The 18,803-nt window shown below is 40.0% G+C and overlaps 1 protein-coding gene across 2 annotated transcripts; it reads right to left on the reverse strand.

Annotated features, from left to right (window-relative positions):
* Positions 1-429: 429 nt before the first annotated feature.
* GOSR2 (golgi SNAP receptor complex member 2) lies at positions 430-13,930 on the reverse strand. Of its 2 annotated transcripts, XM_032202748.1 has the most exons (6): positions 13,819-13,930; positions 11,597-11,661; positions 8,577-8,685; positions 7,326-7,458; positions 4,285-4,425; positions 430-1,562 (listed from the first exon to the last, which is right to left on the reverse strand). In XM_032202748.1, exons 1-6 carry the CDS (start codon positions 13,845-13,847, stop codon positions 1,401-1,403), a joined length of 639 nt encoding a protein of 212 aa, XP_032058639.1. In that variant the 5' UTR covers positions 13,848-13,930; the 3' UTR covers positions 430-1,400. The 2 variants fall into 2 exon arrangements, with proteins under 2 accessions (XP_032058639.1, XP_032058640.1); XM_032202749.1 differs by lacking the exon at positions 4,285-4,425.
* Between the last annotated feature and the right edge of the window lie 4,873 nt (positions 13,931-18,803).

Here is an 18,803-nt window from a genome sequence, read left to right on the forward strand (position 1 = left end):
TTTGGAAATGCTCCTGACTTGTACACAAAATGAGAATGTATCTGAAGGCTGACTGAAATGGATAATGTTTGAAATGGAAGGCTGTTTGAAACTGCATGATGGCCATTCCAACAGAATTCCCACAATCTTCAGGGAAATGTGTACCATAGGAGGCATTTCTTAACTGTGTATGTTTAAATGTGGATAAATATCTACAGCCAAGAAGATATAAAATCTAAGCTATCATCTCTGTGAGATGATTTGTATGAGAATGTCTTTCACAGTAAATTCACAGGTAGAGAGAATAATGCAAATACCCTTCTCAAGGACAAGGGACATGTTTACCATCCCAAGGCACTAAGTTAAGGGAACTCTTCTTCTTCTGATGATCACACTGCTATTTTGAATTTTAAAAAAAAAAAAAAAAAAAAAAAAAAAAAGAGAGCCCATTCCAGCTCTATAAACACAAATATCACGAGTTTCAGTTTGAACACCGCAAGAACGTGCCTGCTTCACTGAATTCAAAAATACCAGCTATGGATCAGAAAACCCCAACCAACCACCTCAGATAATGAATACAATTCACTATAACACGATGTGCACTAGCACCAAAAATGCTCCCAGTTTTCTGGAGGCTGAATTTGGTATTGGGTGCAGTGATCTCTGATCTGCACTCACTGATCTGCACTTGACTGGAAGCAGGGAGGAGTACAGCATTCAGCTTCCACTGGGAAGCAGCCGGACATAAAAAGATACCAAAACTTATTTCAGATAAGATGAGAAGCATTTCAGTCTAAACTGAAGATTGCTGGGTAAAACCGTATGAGTATACAAAAAAGTAGCAGAGGTTATGACCATGCTTTTAGAGTTAAGACCCTTCCCCACAAGTCCTTCTCCTTCCAAGCAGAAGAGTACATTTGCAAATGGGAACCCTTCACTTCCTCTTTTTGCACAATCTGTAGGAGCGTGCCCACAGACACTGCAGAATTCTCCACAGTGGCATTTTTTCAAAAGGAAATACACTCACCAGGGTCATTTCTAGCTATCACAGGAAAGGCTCACTTCATCTTATGTTGTGCCTTTGTATCCTGTTCTCCCCTATCTACCCAACACTCCTGACTTGCTAACAGCTGGGCAAAAATTTCACTTCTGCCTCCTACTTAACAAGATTCTTAAACTTACTGGCAATAAGATGAGAGTAGTAATGGCTAAGGATATTTTATAGGGTCATTTTAAACTACAGTGTCCCCAAAGAAATTTGTTCCCCTATGTGCTTTCCACATGACGTGTCTAAGTGTGACTTGTAAACTCTGAAGTTCGCAGGAGGGGCTCATCCAAAGCAGCACTCAGAGGAAAGTACATTTTGGAGGACAGTCCATCTTGCTCCAAAAGACGATATCCTCTGGCAATAGCTTAGTAGCTCATGTCAGATACTGCACGACGAGAAACATAATTACACAAGTCAAAATCATTCCCCCAATCATAAAGTATTTATCTTGAAAGGCTCGCTTCTCAATCAGCCGCATTACAGTATTGGATAAGCCCAACATGTTGGCAACATCCAGGATCTTCTTGTGAGTACCCTAAGAATAAAAAGACAGCAAAGAAACAATTAACTCCATGGCACACTTCTTATTCTATAGAATATTTTATCATGGGTGGCAAGTGATGAATTCTGATCCCTCAGTAAACAAAGGAACTTTCTCTAAGTTCCTACAACATCTTTGCCATATTGTTCCTACAATTTAAGAGACAGCCATGGAACCCTGGAAATAAGTGGATTATTAGACTAATTCACACATGAGAACAAGAAAGAGGTAAAGGTACAAAGCAATGTGTCCAGACTGAAACATCACAGACAGCACCTCAGAGAAATGAACTCCCTATGGAGGAATTAAGTTCTTCTGTTCCACTTCCAGACATACAGTCTAATAAGAGCTTGAAGCTTCAGACAACCTTTCCTGCAGAACTTCCCTCCTGCTGGTCTGAAGTACAGTTAATACCAAGAAGAGGTTCAAAAGGAGGTCCAGAAACTTCTAGTGTCTGTGGTCAAGTTTAATGAAAAGGCTGTAACAGTGTAATTAATGCAATTTCAAGAAATTCTTCAGGATAAAAGCAGTGAAAAGAGCCTGCTGGCTGGCATGCTGCAGGCCCATATTTGTTTTGTTTCACTGCCGACACAGCTGGTACTAAGAATGTCTGTGGATCCTACCAGTTACCGTATCACCACTACTGTGTGTACCCAGTCACTACTGCAGTGACAGTTGCCTTATTTCAAGGCAACTGTCAAAGGAAACTGCATGAAATACAGGCTCATAGATGTACTATGGGCACTGTTCAGAGATTGGTATCATCCTGTCTGGGAGGAAGTTAGAAAACTCATGGCTGCAGAGTCCCAACGGTACAGGTAGATGAAAAGCACCATTCTAGATAAGCTAGACAAACAAGTGACATACAGATGTGCATTCAGAGATGCTGCACTCAGCACCACAGCTCAGCCCAGCTCACAGCACGCAATTATCTGACGCATACCTCAGAGAGACACTGGGCAGGACCAACTTCCATCATATGTTGCAAGAAGATGGGTGCTGCCAGAAAGAATCCTTATCACCATGGTGAGGATAAATGGACCTAGTCTTTCAAACTGACTTCCAGGCCCCAACTCTTAACAGAAAACCCTGCTTCAGAAGGCTGTGAGACTTCAGAGAAGTTACTTTTCCAAAAGAGCATTCAAAACCCTGAATCCTCTCCTGGCACTAATGTTCCATCCTTCCCCGTCCTTTTTTTCCATGTCTGCTTCATGAAAACGTTAACAGAACCTCTCTTTGTTTCCACTAGTCCTATGGCTAGACCACTCAGCTACAACCTATCTCAGGAATGAATGCTTAACAACCACAGTAAGTTTTTCTACTGACTGCCTTTGTATAAGAAGAAATATATATTCACTAGGTCAGTGAACAAGTAATCTTAGCCTTAGCTATCCTTCATCTCAGAGAAGAAAGACCTGGACTTCAAACTCTGCTGTAATGCATCAGTGTAACACTCAGGTGATGAGTCCTTGCATCCATGAGTATTAAGTAGAAAAGGGGTTACATTTATAATTACCGTTATACCCTGCAGTGTTTTGAGAACACCAGCTAGCCTGGACATCTGTAATCAAGAAAGGAAGTACCCAGCCTGTAAACAGCAATGGACATTACGATTAAAGGAAACACCTTGCAATGCTGCCTTGTGAAGACACCTGTCCCTGGTAACCCTTACGAAACGTGTACCATAGGTACTAAAATTTGTTCCAGCAAAATGTCTATGCACTTTCAGGGCAAGATGTGTATGTGTCTACAGTTCAGCTATCTGTATGTAAGCTGGCTAGACTGCCTTTTAAGCCAGTGGTACATTAGTCTACACAATCCATGGAATATGAGATGTGATTCATCTGACTACGTGTAGGGATTTATGAATATCTGCATAGAAATTTAGCAATTAAAAATGCCTAAATGCTCTGACAGCTACATGCCAAAGCAGCAAAATCACAAAACAGGTAGCAATAGTTAACCCCAATTTAAGATGAGCACAACAGAGATAGGAATTTCCCTTTTCAGAGATCTAGCTTTCCCACCCCAAACATACACTTCTTATTAAAAAGCTCAACTTAATAGCATGGTTTAGTGGTGGACTTTAGTACTAGGTTAAAGGTTTGGACTAGATGATCTTGGAGGTCTTTTCCAACCTCAATGATTCTACGATTCTCTTTTTGTACCTTTGAACTCTTAACTCAAAATTTCACACCAGTTAAACAGTCTTTAAATTAAAATACAAACATTCATTATCTTTAACAGTAATTTGGGAAGATATATATTGTTTAGATACTTTAGACTTGAGTATTATCTCCATTACTGAACTTAAACATAAGTACTTTATGTGAGCATTGTGGTTGCTCTCAGTGATATTTACCTGTACCAACGTCTTATCTGTGAGCTAGCCATTGCTTTCTTCGTTTGGAAGAAAAACAAACGAATCAAAAAAAAAAAAAAAAACACAGAACAGAACAAAATAAAACACAACATTTAGCACTCCAGATACTGACTACTGTGCAGACGAAGACTGCTAGCCTACCAGGACATACAAAAAAGAAAAAAAAAAAAAAAGGCTTAAATATGTTCCTAGTAAAATGACAAAATATAAAGATTTTAGGCTTAGCTAAATCAGAGTTTAGGCCTTTACCATACTTATTTATTTCTTCTACTTAGCTTGGTTATCTTAAATGCAGAAATGTGGGGTCTTTTTGGTAAAAAATGATGCCCCCACCTTTAATGTCACTCTCTGGTCCCTCAGCCCCTGAAGGATGTTGGTCCCACTGCCAATAAGATCATCCATGCCACGATGGGCATTCTGCAGGGATTCATTAAACTGTAATGTTTCGTCGATCGGTATGGTGGTGTCAGAGTCCTGTAGGGGAAATGCAGGGTCTTGGTTACCTTGCCTACTCACTCATACTCATAGATCCAGAAAGAGAACACACAGAAATAAACACCCCTTGACAGGACTTGTGGGATTATGTTTTTTGTTGTTGTTGTTTATTTTTAATAGGGATGTTAAAACAATATTAATTTGAGTGAACAAAGTAATGTAGAGAAGCCTATAGGAAGCAAGTCAAAAGGCAGAGTTGATTAGCTATTCAACTGCAATTAGATTTCAGGAGATAAAAGATCAGATTAAAAATTAAGAATTTTCATAATCTCTTTATGACATAGGTAGGAAAGAGTATTACAGTAGAGAAGATCAAAAGTATCAGAAAGGATTAAACAAGGAAGTCATGTGATCACTGTAAGCAAAAGATTTTTGAAAGACAATAGCACATTTATAATGACAAAAGGCTTGCAAAACACATGTCTGGGAGATGACATTCTATAAACTTGTATTAACAACAAGGTGCAAATTTCTGACGGGGAGGGCAAACAGACATATGAACCTAGATCCCTGAAAGTCTCACTTACTCACCACCCAAGCCCTTATCTAATGATAATTTAAAAAAAAAAAATCCAGAAAAGATGCATTAGTGCAACTAGAAACTATACGTTTTGAAATGGAAGTAACTGGGTAAAATTCTCTAACCTGGGTCACATAAGGGGTCAGAGGATGTCATGACTTTTCAAAAGGTTTCCAGTTTCATCTTCTCTGACACTACTCCACTGAGAGAGTCAAGGTAATAGTTCACAACTCCCACATTGTTTTGCAAACAGTAATCATTATATTGGTTAGAGCTAAGTGTGGAAACACTGGCTTACCTGCTTCCACAAACTCAGATTGGCAAGAACTACTAAAATGCATAATTCATATATTGGGCAGAAGGTGCTTAATACCTGTCAGCTGTAGGTTACTTGCATGTAACAATATCAAATTTGCCCTGAGTAGTCTGTGGTGATTATTGTAGAAAAAATTTTTAATACAGGAACCACATGTACAATCCAGTGCTGGGTGTCTGACTGCCTAGATGGATATTCTGCTTACCTAGTGTGAAAGAATGAAGAATGAAGAATAAAGGACAGAGCCATTCCCAGTTAGCTGGTCAAAGGTACTGGATGAAGAAGGCTATTGACGGTGTACACAACTCTTTGATCAAAAGTCAATAGAGCACAAAGGTTGAAAAAATTATCTTGTCTTACAGGAATCTGCAGAGCAACAGCACTTGCATCTGAATGGCTATTCTTTCAGATATTTATTAAACTTCAAATCAGAAGGGATTCTGTTTCCTATGCAAGGAATTTGCAGTTGATTTTCTTTTATACACAAGGCAGCAAGAAAACTATCAAAGTAGATCTTTGCTCACAGAAACGCAGAATGTGTTGGAAAGGACCTTAAAGATCACTTAGTTCCAACCCCCTGCCACGGGCAGGGAGAACCTTCCTCTAGACCAGGTTGTTCAAAGCCCCATCCAACCTGGCCTTGTACCCCCTCAGAGGGACACTAGATGGCAACATATTTTTCATTTGCTATAAATGGTTTTCTCCAGAATTCTTCAAGGTAATGCTTTGAAGACAACATTTATCTTCGAATTAAAACATTCAGAACACTGTTACAGCTTTCAAGAGCTGTTATGTACACTACTATGATTTATTCAGAATGCTTACACACTCACCTGACATTCCTATTTAATAAAATAGGGTAGTATATAAATAGCTATGTAAACCTTGAACCTAAACAGATAGGCCAGTAACTCACAAATACACCATTTGCCTATTAAAAGGAAAATATACTTTAGAAGTCATGTTTTTGTAATGATAAGTTAAGAAAAAAAATACAAAATAATCACACAACTTAATTACATCTTGAGACACCTTTCAACATGTTCAGGAACAAAAAATAGTTTGCCATGTATTTTGTGTTTGCAAGACTGCTACTCCTCTTCAAAACTGTTCTATTTACTCATGTGTTTTCTTCCTGGACAAGCTTTCCTACAGGAAAATTTCTTCCCATTTGCAGAACACCACAGCTTTTGAAAACAAATCAGGTTTCAAGTTCCAGTGTTCATTTCAAGACCTGTTTATAATTTTGAAATAGCCAACAAAATGCAAGAGGTCAGTTATGTTGGGCTTTGAGTAGTGCAGTGAACTTCCAAAATCTCAAGAAAATATAGCCATTCACATTGCATTTTTTCTTGTCCTAACAGTGAAAGTCAGCACAGAAAGCAAACAGTAAGATAAAAAAGACATGCTTTTAAGTCACAGAAAAGCAAAGAATGAAAGCAAACCTACATTATTCAGAGCAAAATTTATCTGGGAATTTGCCGGGGGAGACATCAGTGGAAGAACTCAGACCGATCAAGAACAGGTTGAAACACATACCTGTCATTAAAAACTTTTGAATCATTTATAGTTAAAATGGAAGGTTTTTTACCCAGCTACACAATTTATATTTGGACAAATGAAAACTTGCTGGCATTTACTAACAGCAGTGTGCATAAAAGCCACTGATAAACATAAGCATTTTCCAGACATTTTTCAAGTCCTGGGATTTGACAAAGACTTTTGACACAAATCCAATTAAAATGTATTCTTTGTTACCTACCTCATTCAACTTTTTGAAACTGCTATATAAAGTCAGGTAGAGCTGCACTGGATGAAATTGGAGCAGCAATCTCAAGTCTTTCACTATTGCCTCTTTTTTGACCAAATTTTCCTCATGAAGGAGTTGTACTTTTTCAACATGTATTATTACTCTTTTCTATCTTTAATCCACTTGAACCATCACACAGCAGCAAACTAATAGTCAAGCCTAGGTCTTGCCCAAAACTTCACTGAACGGTTAAGGCAACTAAAACTGAGAAATCTAAAATAAAGAATATTTACATTAGTAGTGAATGTACGTGCTAGTAACTCTTCTCGCTGTCGTTCCTGCTGCTCCCGGATGTAACGGCGATGTTGAAAGTTCCTCAGAGCTGTCTGCAGATGCTGAACATCATACTTCAGCTGGTCAACTCGGCTAGACAGGATCAACAACAGGAAGATATTCCCAGGGATAAAATACCAATCTTTTGTGGTCTTTTTAATGAATAATGGAGCGTTATAAATTAACAGCAACAAATACAAAGAATAATGGATTCTACTCATCTAAAAGATAAAGGACATTCAATGTTACGCTTACATTCCATACTTAGATCGTCTGTGCCTCATTTTACTAGTAAACAGGTGATTATTTAATTGCAAGCTAAAGATAGAATGTGAAGCAGAATTCTTGAGCTATCTTGTACATCCTACCCCATGACAAGTCTCTTCAGAGAGATTACATATATATATTCTTCAATTAACATAGATTTGAAAAGACAGTAGGATTTGAACAGTTTCTACTTTATGACCTATTCACGCAAAAGATCAGGTTTTCAAGTTTCATTAATTAATATCACGTTCTTAAGGCTGAGTTTCTACAAAATGTACCTAAAAGCCAATTGGCAACAGAGGACACATTTGCATTAGGGTAAAATAAATCAAGTCCATAACTCTACTGTTTCTGATTAAATGTTCAGTTAACTACAAAGAAAGCATAGACGGCTGTTTCAGATGGTGACCTTTATAATATAGGTGACATGAAATCCACCCGATCTAAGGCAGCATTGGGACTAAAAATTAATAGCAGAGTCACAGAACAATTTAGAATGGAAAGTGCTCTGATGGTCTCTGATCCAAGCTGCTCAAACTAGTGTTAATTTTTGAAACCTTATTTTAGTCACCAACAGCTAGGAAAAGTTTTCAGAAAAAATGACACCTACTGAAGTAATTTTACTCCTTACCTCCACAAATACCATTAAAAGCAAAATAATTTCAACTCAGTATGTCATTTAAGCATCAAAGTGCTATATTTTGCTAAGCAGCAAAGTACTCATCTCAGAACAGAGCCATGAATCCAGCTCAATCACCAGTCTGCAGGTAAATGCAGGAAAATGATTTTGCATCTGTGCCTCAGTTCTGTTACAGTTGAGCATAGAGATTTAAGTTGTAATGTGAAAAGGTTCAACTCAAATGAAAAGGAAAAGGGCTACAATAAATTTAATGAAAATAACTACAAAGACTACACCATTATCAAAGCAAAGAAAGCGAACTTACAGTTTAGCATTTTGTCGCTTATTGGGAGGTTCTTTACTGGACAAGATTTCCAGACGTTCCAAGTTGCTGAATATATTGTCTATTCTTGCTTGAATCTCATTTTCTACTACTGCAAGGAAACAAAAATATATTCTAATTTGAATTAAAGAACTGCAAATTGAGTGAAGGCAGAAGTACAACAGCATTCAAACCAGTATTTAAAACTGAAAGACACAAATTCTTGCTGGATGGAAACAAACAAACGAAAAAATCAGATTAACTAAGAACTCTACAAATCATGAAGAGACACTTCTTTAACTGGCTAGTTTGAAACTCTTGCATTTTTCACCCTCCTCTGAGAAGGGAACAGGGAAAGCCTTTGCTCCTTCAAGACTCGTGAACTTCTTTCCCTGTCTCGTCTATATAATAGGACTTAAAAGTTCCACATTGCCCTCTACAGCCCCTTCCTGTTTTCTCAGGTCTTGCTCATAAAAGCTAATAGCCAAGATGATTCTTGGCAATCCTAACTTCTGAAAACTGTTAACAAAGAGTTCCATTATCCACACCTATAGCATGGGAGGTTGACAAAGCAACCAAAAGAAGAGTTGATGGGAATTGGCAGACTAGACAAACAGCTTGGAAAAGCATGCTCATGGTTGGGGAGCCCTTACAGGTGGGAAAACAAGACATATAACATCTGCCTCCGTGATCGTCTACTTTGCTATTGCTTCTGATAATGTGTGCATAGAAATAGCAGAGAGACGAGATCAAAATGCAAACTCAAATACTTTTACTTTGGTAAGGTGGGAAGCACATACAACTAGGAAAAAAAAAAGACTCATATGCTTTCAGTTACTGTTATTGTACAGCAAAGCCTGGTATAAGTCACTAACCCCTTCTTCATTCAACAACCACATATTCTAACTGTGTGACAATCCAGCATTTCACAGCTTGAACTGCACAGGGAGACCTTTAATCATCTGTCATTATTGTGCTTAAAGAAAGCGAGCTTGCAAGGCTGAAGGTATGCACCCTCCAGAGCACATCCATAGAATGATTATTAGAGGACACTGAAGAACCATCATGCCTGTGCAGTCATGAAGGTAACCCTGAAGCCAACTCCTGGACTACCATGGTCAGTCTTAGAATAATCAACAAACCTTAACAGTCACAATTTGTTCTTAGTTTGCATTTAGACAAAATCTTAAGAGATATTGTTTATTCCTATTTTTTTCTAGACTAAAGAGATATACAGTAAAGCATTAGTAATCAACTATTTCCTCCAAAGTACCTCAAGACTTTCCAGAAAATTCCATTTAGCAGTACCCAAAAAGGAAACGGCACATAAAACCCCTTTTCTTTACAATTTGATTTCACACAATCAAAGAATAGCCAACTTTAAATAAATATTGTTTATTTAAATAAATAAACACAGATCAATCACATCATCCTAATTCATTTCTCCATCATTTAGTACAGCTAAACTTCACAGAAGACCAGCCAGAACAGCAGATAGACAATTACATCAGCATTAGCTAGTCCAAACAACAGTGTTACTTTCTTGGTCATCTTATGTTTTTTTTCTGAGCAAGAAGGGGTTATTTGCCCAAAGTTGGAAAAAAAAGTTGCAACTGAAACTTTGATTTCCTGACTCTTTTTCCTGACCTTCAGACTAAAGATAGCTCCTTTTCCCATAAATTCTTGACTACACAATAATATCTAGAGCACATACCTGTGCTTTTATATATAAAATAGTATGTTCATTTATTGACTATATAAGATGGTACATAATCCCATCTCTCGCTTCAAGTAGCAGAGGCAAGACAGCAAGTTATGCTAATTTTCAAGGGGCTCCAAAATCACATTTAACGAACTACAGTCAAGGAAGTCATCTGGCATTGTACTAGATGCAGGTAGCACAGTACAGTACAGGTAGCAACAACCATCATAGAAAATAGAACCAGTAGACAAGTTGTTGTTTTTTGATAGGAAAAGTTATCACAGCCTTTTCTAGTCATGCTACATGAATATAGTTAGGGTAACAGAAGTCAGTCGACCTGTGGGTAATTGTATCTAGTATGGCTTCACTTCAAAAGTTTTTGATCATGCCCATTAGCAACTAGTTTTACATGAATTCAGACTTCAAATGTGTGTCCAAAATACATTTGCCAATTCTGCACTATGGTGAAAAATCTTGCCACAATAAATCATATTATTTTATGACAGTCATTTTATTAACACAAGGTTATAGTCCAAACTTACTGAGGCAATTTCAGACCTAGTTGTTCCACATATTTCTCATAAGCAAATGGAATTACAGGTTCTCTGGACCTGATGCAAGTCTCTACAGGACTCTCATGCAAGCAGGAGCCATTAGAATCATCCTGCTTAAATTCTTGCACATCAAACGACAGTATTTTCCCCAGAAACTGGACTAAGAATCTTTCTGGGAAGTTTGCCAATTATTGGATGCTTAAGGAACAGTGTTAACAATAGGACAGATACCAAGTGACATTTCTCAACTTCTCAGCTTCTAAAAAACTAGCTTGGTGATGTCTGAATTTGCAATTCTGTCCACATCTATGTGTTATATTATACCTCCATATGTGCATCAATTTGATCAATTTGATTCGTTTAATCCATTTATAACATATGTCTCTACAGCACACTCTGACAATGCATCAAAATCTAACAGCACCAAAAAATATCTGACATTCCCAGTTCAAGATACTTGTAGAAGCATTTACAGTAAACACCACTTCTCAATTCAAGAGCTACCTCCCATAGGAAGCTGTGTGGCAGTAAATTTTTGTTCTGTCTTTTCCACTCTGTCCTACAAGACATCACCTTAATCAAGTCAAATGGTAAAATAATTTTAATGCATTCCACATCAGCATTTCATCTCACCTGCTGATCGTAGTAACTGAAAAGCCAAATTAGTTCAAGTAATGATTGTAAATATAATGATAAAGCATACGAGGTTGAAGGTTCAGGTTACATCAGTATTGGAGTGGGACTTTTCCCTCTAATTACCTACTTACAGTGTACTGACTGTTTGTCTGAAGTTTCCAGACGTCCCATGTAAGATTGGACTTCGTGGACTTGTCTATCAAAAGACAAATAAAGAAAAATAAGTCAGTTAACATCCATAAAATGAAAAACAATTTTTCAATATCTTAATCTCTAGCTTCTCTTAAAAGTACCTTTCAGAACATAATAAGAGTCAGATACATGGTATTCAGTGCAGACAGCCCATCACTAAACATCTAAAAAAAACACTAATCTTCAGTTTGAAGACAGCTGTGCTTTCAATTAATATGCATCTACAAAGTAACTTTCAGTGTTAAAATAAAAATCAAGGTGAAACTAATTTTTTTTTTCCTTCAGTGACTTTCAATCCAGTTCTAGCTCCCTTCTTGTATTGTAACCTGAATTGAGGTTCTCTCTCATGTCACGCACCTGGCATGCTCAATGTCATTTAAGATCTACCTACCCCAAGACAACCATGGAGGTATCAGATTCACAATAGGAACTCATAAATAATAAGTATAACAGAGGGAAGGTCTGATTGGTAGAAGAGCTGGTACAAAGGAGACCTTAATAACAGGTCTGCAGTGAAATACTACCTAAATACTCCACTAAAGTGGCGAACAGACACCACACCTTTACGGCACTGCAGAAATAAGTAGTACGCATCTTCAGTGCAAGCTTTGTCACCTCCTTCTCACAAACAAAATAACGGTACAGGCAAAGGATCAGGGAAGGACTATAAAGATTATGAAAAGTACTAAACAGCTTTAATACAATGGAGTTGTTCAGTCTGGACTGCAGATAATAGCAGTGAGACACTGTTGAGCATAAATGCCACAGGGGAAGGTGAAGAAGGAATGACTTTCAGCATCTCATACAATACATGAATCACAGAGGCATTGAATTTAAGTAGAAAGCTTAAAACAGAAGAGAAGAAATTCCTGACATTGCAGAAGCAGCGACAGAACAAAAACCAAAATAAATAAAAACACATTGATAGCTGTTAAATTCAAGAAAAAAAAAAAAAAAAGCCTCAAATTTCTGGGAGGCCAGGACAATATTCAGTGAAAATACTCACTCATAAGTTACTTTTATTATTTTTATTATTAACACTGTGACACTAAACAGGTAACTCCAACTTTTACAGTACTTATGACATGTTCAGTAAATTAGAGAACCAATTCAATATCCAGTATCTTGCACCCCATTCTTGTTCGATGTTTTTTTTTTTCCCAACCAGTTTGTCTAGGATGCCTCAGACATCTTGAGACTCACACTGCTTTTAAAATGCCTGTTTAGAAATCCATGTGTAAGAACAAAATCAGATCACTGGCAACCGTATTAGAAAAAGACACTTCATATTTACCAGGATTTTTCTAATGGAGGAAAATATAGTAGGTCTGGGAAAAGGTGGGAAGAGAGTTTTCAAATTGAGATTACCTTCAGACTGACAATAAACTACAATAAAAAGCAGAGCTCAAGAGCTACAATCAGAGCAAGGCAATATGGAAACTGGAAAAGGCAAAAGCATTCTCCTTATCAACAACAGTTATATCACGAGCTTTCATTTCTGGATCAACAGCAGGATTTCCAGCTTTTCCCTATCACATTATTTAATAAAACCCATTAACAAGGGTGGAATATTTGGATTAACTCCCTCCTTTAGCCTCTTTCCCATGAGTTATTTCCACCACACTGGCAGGTTTTCTGCCTTACTTGTGGTTTGCATTTTTCCTACCACTTAAACCTCACCAGACTACGTTCATCTCCAAAACCGTTTCGTATCTCACCGACACGTCTCCTGAGAGGGTTTAAATGCTGCCCCCGGCCATGATCAAAGCCCACTGCCATAAAAACCCTAGCAAACGAGCGTGCCCTAAATTCACGCTTATGTAGTAAAACAGAATCACTTTTATTTTCAGTGAGCACCTGTAATCCCACACTTTAAAACCTGAAGCCAGGAACTCCTGCCTTGACTCGGGCCTGACGTGGCTAAAGGCACGGCGGGACTTTGGACCCGCTCAGCCTGGAGGACCCGGGTTGGCTTCGCCCTGCGACCGAGAAACGGCCCAGCGACCCTCAGCCCCTCGGGGGGGGGGGGGGGTCCCGGCCGCTACCGCCCCCTCCCCGCCGCCATCCAGGCGGCCTCGGCTGCTCCCACAACGCGGCCCGGCCCCCGCCCCACAGCAGCGGGGCCACCACGGGCGCCCGCCGCAGCGCCGCACGCACGAACTTGTTGGTCTGGTGGTAGAGAGCCTCCATGGCACGGCTCGGCACAGCTCGGCCCGCCCGGGCACGGCTCGGCACGGCTCGGCACAGCCCGGCCCGCTCCGCTCCACCGCCCACGTCGCATCCGGCTCCGCCACCCTCGGCTTCCGCCGGCTGTGGCCCCGTCAGGAGCCCGAGCTGCCGCCAGGGGGAGCCGCGAGCCCGCGGCCCCGGGCCGGGGACAGGGACAGGGACAGGGAACGGGACCGGATCCCAGCGTCGCACCCCGAGGCCCGCGGCCGCCCTCCCTGTACCCGCACGGCCCCAGCACCGCTCCGCCGGCCCGGCCCGGCTTTCCCCTTCGTTACTCGCCTGCAGCAGCCTCGTCGCCCCATCCCTGTCCCCCCGGGTGCTTCGCCAGTCCTCTCCGATAAACCCTTCCCTCACCCGTTCCCTGATGCCTTTCTCTCTGCTGTTCCGAGGCTTTGGCCTCCCCTCAGGCTTTGGCCTCCAGTCGTGTCTCACCAGAATGAGCAGGGGTCGGGTGGAAAGCCCTGTCCCTCCTCCTTCACCTTGCGTGGGGCCCGGGGCCACCTTCCTCGCATCAGGGCGGCTGCCCAGGAAGCTGTCTCTGCATGGGGCATGTCTGCCCCGGATGTGTAGAGGCCATTTGGTGTTGCTCCTGCCCTTCACCTTCCTCCCCAGAGCTGCCCTCCAGCCCAGTGCCCTGTCTCTCCCCTCACATGCCAGTCTCTTCCATTGCTGCTCTTCTACTGTCTACTACTACTATTCTGTCTACTTCCTGATAGAATCACAGAATCACAGAATTGTCTAAGTTGGAAGAGACCTCAAGATCATCAAGTCCAACCTCTGACCTAATACTAACAAGTCCTCCACTAAACCATATCACTAAGTTCAACATCTAAACAATTTTTAAAGACCTCTGGGGATGGTGACTCCACCACTTCCCTGGGCAGACCATTCCAATGCCTCAGGATCCCACCTTCCACCACTAAGTCTCCTGTAAGCCCGGCTGTGCTGGATGAATTGTATCTGTACTTAATGCCCTCAGTGTATTTTTTGCCCACTAATTTATCCACATGATTGTCTTTTGTCATATGAACTGCATTCACTAAATCTCTAGAAGTCTAGGCAACCAGTTCAAAAGGAAATGCAAAAAAGCAGATACCTATGAGAAAGTAAGATGAATCCTGCATGTAGGCATCCCTTCTAAAATAGCTGTTCCAGCTCTTTGATCATAATGACCATCTTCTCACAACCTTTTCTAGCTGTATAGCTGTCCTATCCAGTCTTGTGTTCTATTTTCAGTAATTTCTGATTTCCAGTATTCTGCTTGTTTCGGGGACTTCTACATGTAGCAATGATCAGACATTTTCATAGATCTACTTACTCTGACTCCAAATACATGTTCATGAGTGGTCATGGACAGCTCAGGGCTGCCATTGTGCAAATAGGCTTGTTTTCTTGGGAATCCCATTTTTCCACATACACTCAGACACACTAAATACCTTGCACTGTGTTATCAGCCATTCACTTTATAACACCAGTTTTCTCCACAGGTTTTTGCAGGGCTGGCTGTTTAGTCCTTGCTCTGGGGTTGTATGAAAAACTGAAAAACTGTTTTCGGTTATCTCATTTGTACATATTTTCTTAATTATTTTGACAAGATAATCAACCACAACCCCTTCTTATATGTGCTGGACTACAAAAACTGATGTACTTTTACAGCGGTAGCCTGCTGAGTCTCAAGAACTCCTTCAACCTTTTAACTTTATGTAATAAATAGTGGGAAGGTGTATTATCCAAAAAGGGTAGATAAGTAGGTTGATATGGGGCTGTTTGTCTTGGGCCTCAGAAGAGTAGAAATGCTGATACAAAAATTACTAAACTAAAGTTAGGACTATAATTTGCTATTGTCAGTGTACTTCAGTGGAAAATAATCCTTGTCCAGAAACACAACTTCATGCTAGTAAGACTGGGCTTGATTGGAAATCACAGAATCATAGAATGGCTGAGGTTGGAAAGGACCTCTGAAGATCATCTGGTCCAACCCCCTGCTGAGAAGGATCACCTAAAGCACATTACACAGGATGACATCCAGGCGGGTTTTGAGTATCTCCAGAGAAGGAGACTCCACAACCTCTTCAATCAATCCCTCATTGAAAGATATTTTATAAAGCATTCAAATTAATAGCACAAGATCAGTAATTTAAAGATTAACAACATGCAGTATCAGTAAAATGTTAATTTATTTGAGAACTGACTAGATGGCAAATCTCCAAAACCACTTTCAGGGGGATTCTGTTAAAAAAATTGAGATTTTTGAAGACTCAATTTTCATCCTGATAAGAATATGAAAGTCACAGATGAAGAGTAGGAAGGAAACCTGTTATGGAAAAGCAGCTGTAGGGCAAGAGGAGGACTTCAAGCCACTTGAGCTTTAATTTAATTATATTTAATTAAATAATAATTTAATTATGCAGTCCAATGCTCCCCCTTTGAACTGGCACTAGTGAGATTCTAGAGTCTAGAAACATGGAGTAATTGAACACTCTAAAATCAGAACAAAACAAAAAGCTTGCTTTCAATGTAACTCTAAATTGCTTCACTTTGGATTCAGATGAACACCACTACCAGCACAAGGAAGGCAATGGATGTATGCAGCTTGAGGAAGGATTGCACAGCTGGAAGACTTCAGCCATGTCAGTAACTCATAATTTTAACTTCTTACCCAGTAATTAATCATCCATCTTTAGTTTTCCCTCTTCTGAGAGTCAAGAGATCTCAGCACTACTTGCAGAAAGCAGCAAAACAGTTTACCTAACAGGAGTAGGCCCTGCCCTCACAGACCAGGCAAGTAGGGTAGTCAGCTCTACTCTACTATTTCTTCCATCTCTTAACTTTGTCTTTTTATGTTAGTTCCTGAGGCTATTAAATCTCCCTGATGGTGGGCTAATGCTACACTTTTCTGGATTTATGCTACATCTCATTTGTGGCATGGCAAGAAACCTGCTGTATCACAAGGAATAATGTGGTAAATTGGGTCCATCTGAATAAAATGTTCTGATACAGTTGAATACAAAGTTTTAAATCTAGGATCATAATCAGTCCTCAGCACCTCAGCCCTATTCTTTGCTTTGTTGTTGTTGTTTTGTTTTGTTTTGCTTTTTCACTTAGGCAAAGGCTAAATATCTTTATGGCAAAAATTCAAGATACTTAAGGATGACAAATGTTGGAGGAAAAATCAAAAGATTTTAAGAGGGGAGAAGCTTAAGATGCATTCCTTGTATCTCAAATGATGCATGAAACTTTCTTGGACCATCCTGTTCTGCCATGCAGCCAGCCAGGTGTTTGGCAAAAGATTAACCCCTGGATTTCTAATAGTAACTCAAGCCACAGAAATAACGTCAGTCTAAGAATAAAGTGTATCCATAAAAACATTAACTACAGCAGTAACACATTCAGTTCTTGTTCTTTGCTCTCTTTTATTTGAGTCATTATAACCTGTTTTCAAACACTGTATGCAAATAGAAACCTTGAATGAAAGTAGATGCTGGGACTTCCCTGCTGGCCAAGACTTTGAGAAGTATCACAGGAGTTTTGATGAAGTGGCAAGCACTGAAATGCTTTTGAATGAATTTCTGTTCTTTTCTGAAGAATTTGATTTTTGCCAGGAAAAAAAAAAAAAAAATGCTGCAATCAAACGTTTATTCTTGTTATACTTCAAGTCCTTCCAGGAGGAGTCCTTCAGCAAATTGGCTCATTTAGACACAACAGCCAGAAGCATGGAGAGTAAAAAAAGGGTTTTGTTCAAGGAAAGCCTCTGTATTGTAAACAGGATAAAAGGGGGTGGAAAGAGTCACTTATCACTGTCTAATGTGTCCCCAGGTCATTCCCGTGTAGCACCTACTGGAGAAACAGGATTTCATATTCACTGCTCACTCCAAAACTCCCAGCCAACTATGGGGATTTTCTCTATCAAACAATTTACAGATATTATGTGCATTCAGCAATGGAGTTTAAACACCCATTGGTGTACTCTCTTAGCCTCTGTTTGGCTTGTAGTTTAAAGCCTTACAGCACCAAAGGAAAGATGGATCCTTATACAGCCTCCTTTGTTCTGCCTATAGCAGTCTGTTTTCCCCTCACAGCTGTGGGAGTTCTCTCTCTGAAGGAAAGACCCTGATATTTTGCTTAAAACCAGTCCCTAATAGTAGGTCTGTCTCTTTTTCTTAGCATGATTCCCAATATGTGTAGAAACTCTTTCCTTCCCCCTCCTCTCTCCCTCCCTCCCTCTCTCTCAGGCACACAGACACAGTATTCCCCAGCTCTTTGCATGCTTTCTTGATACTAATAACTGTGGCTTTAAAAACAAAGGAGTGCTGAACCTGAGGGCATGCTGCAGGAGCAAGACATTTAGATGAATTCTTGATGGAGACTCCTCACTTAGTCCAGCTGCAGGCCATGGGGCCTGCATGTCCGAACTTTGACAGACTCTCTGACATAAGCCAGACCTCACAGCACGCCTCACAGCATTTTGAGACTGTGGAAGTGGAGAAAAAGAGAGGGAAGACATGACAAGAATGTCGGAGACTCATCTATCAAATTTCTTCAACTGTTGGGTGATGTGCTGGTTTCAAATCTTCCTGAGCAGCAAACTTTTTAAAGACACATTGCACTTCCTTCTATCTTTCCAAATTAATAATATTTAAGCCCTAATTCTATCTCAGTCAGTTTTGAGACTGATCCATGACCAGCAGAGCCTGCATTCAGGACATATACAGCTTTGCCATCATGCAAGAGACATCAGTGGACTTCAGAAAGGAGAGCGGTGGGGAGAGTTGTGGTGTGTGCACTAAGAATATTGTAGGTCAAAACCAGGCAGAGAAGAGCCGTGGCTGCTGTGAAAGACCTGTGATAACACAGCATGGCAGGAAGCCACAGATACTTAGATCATCATTCCCTTGTTCATAAACATACCTGGTAAAG

Source organism: Aythya fuligula, chromosome 24, assembly GCF_009819795.1.
Source record: "Aythya fuligula isolate bAytFul2 chromosome 24, bAytFul2.pri, whole genome shotgun sequence".
NCBI classification, from domain to species: domain Eukaryota; kingdom Metazoa; phylum Chordata; class Aves; order Anseriformes; family Anatidae; genus Aythya; species Aythya fuligula.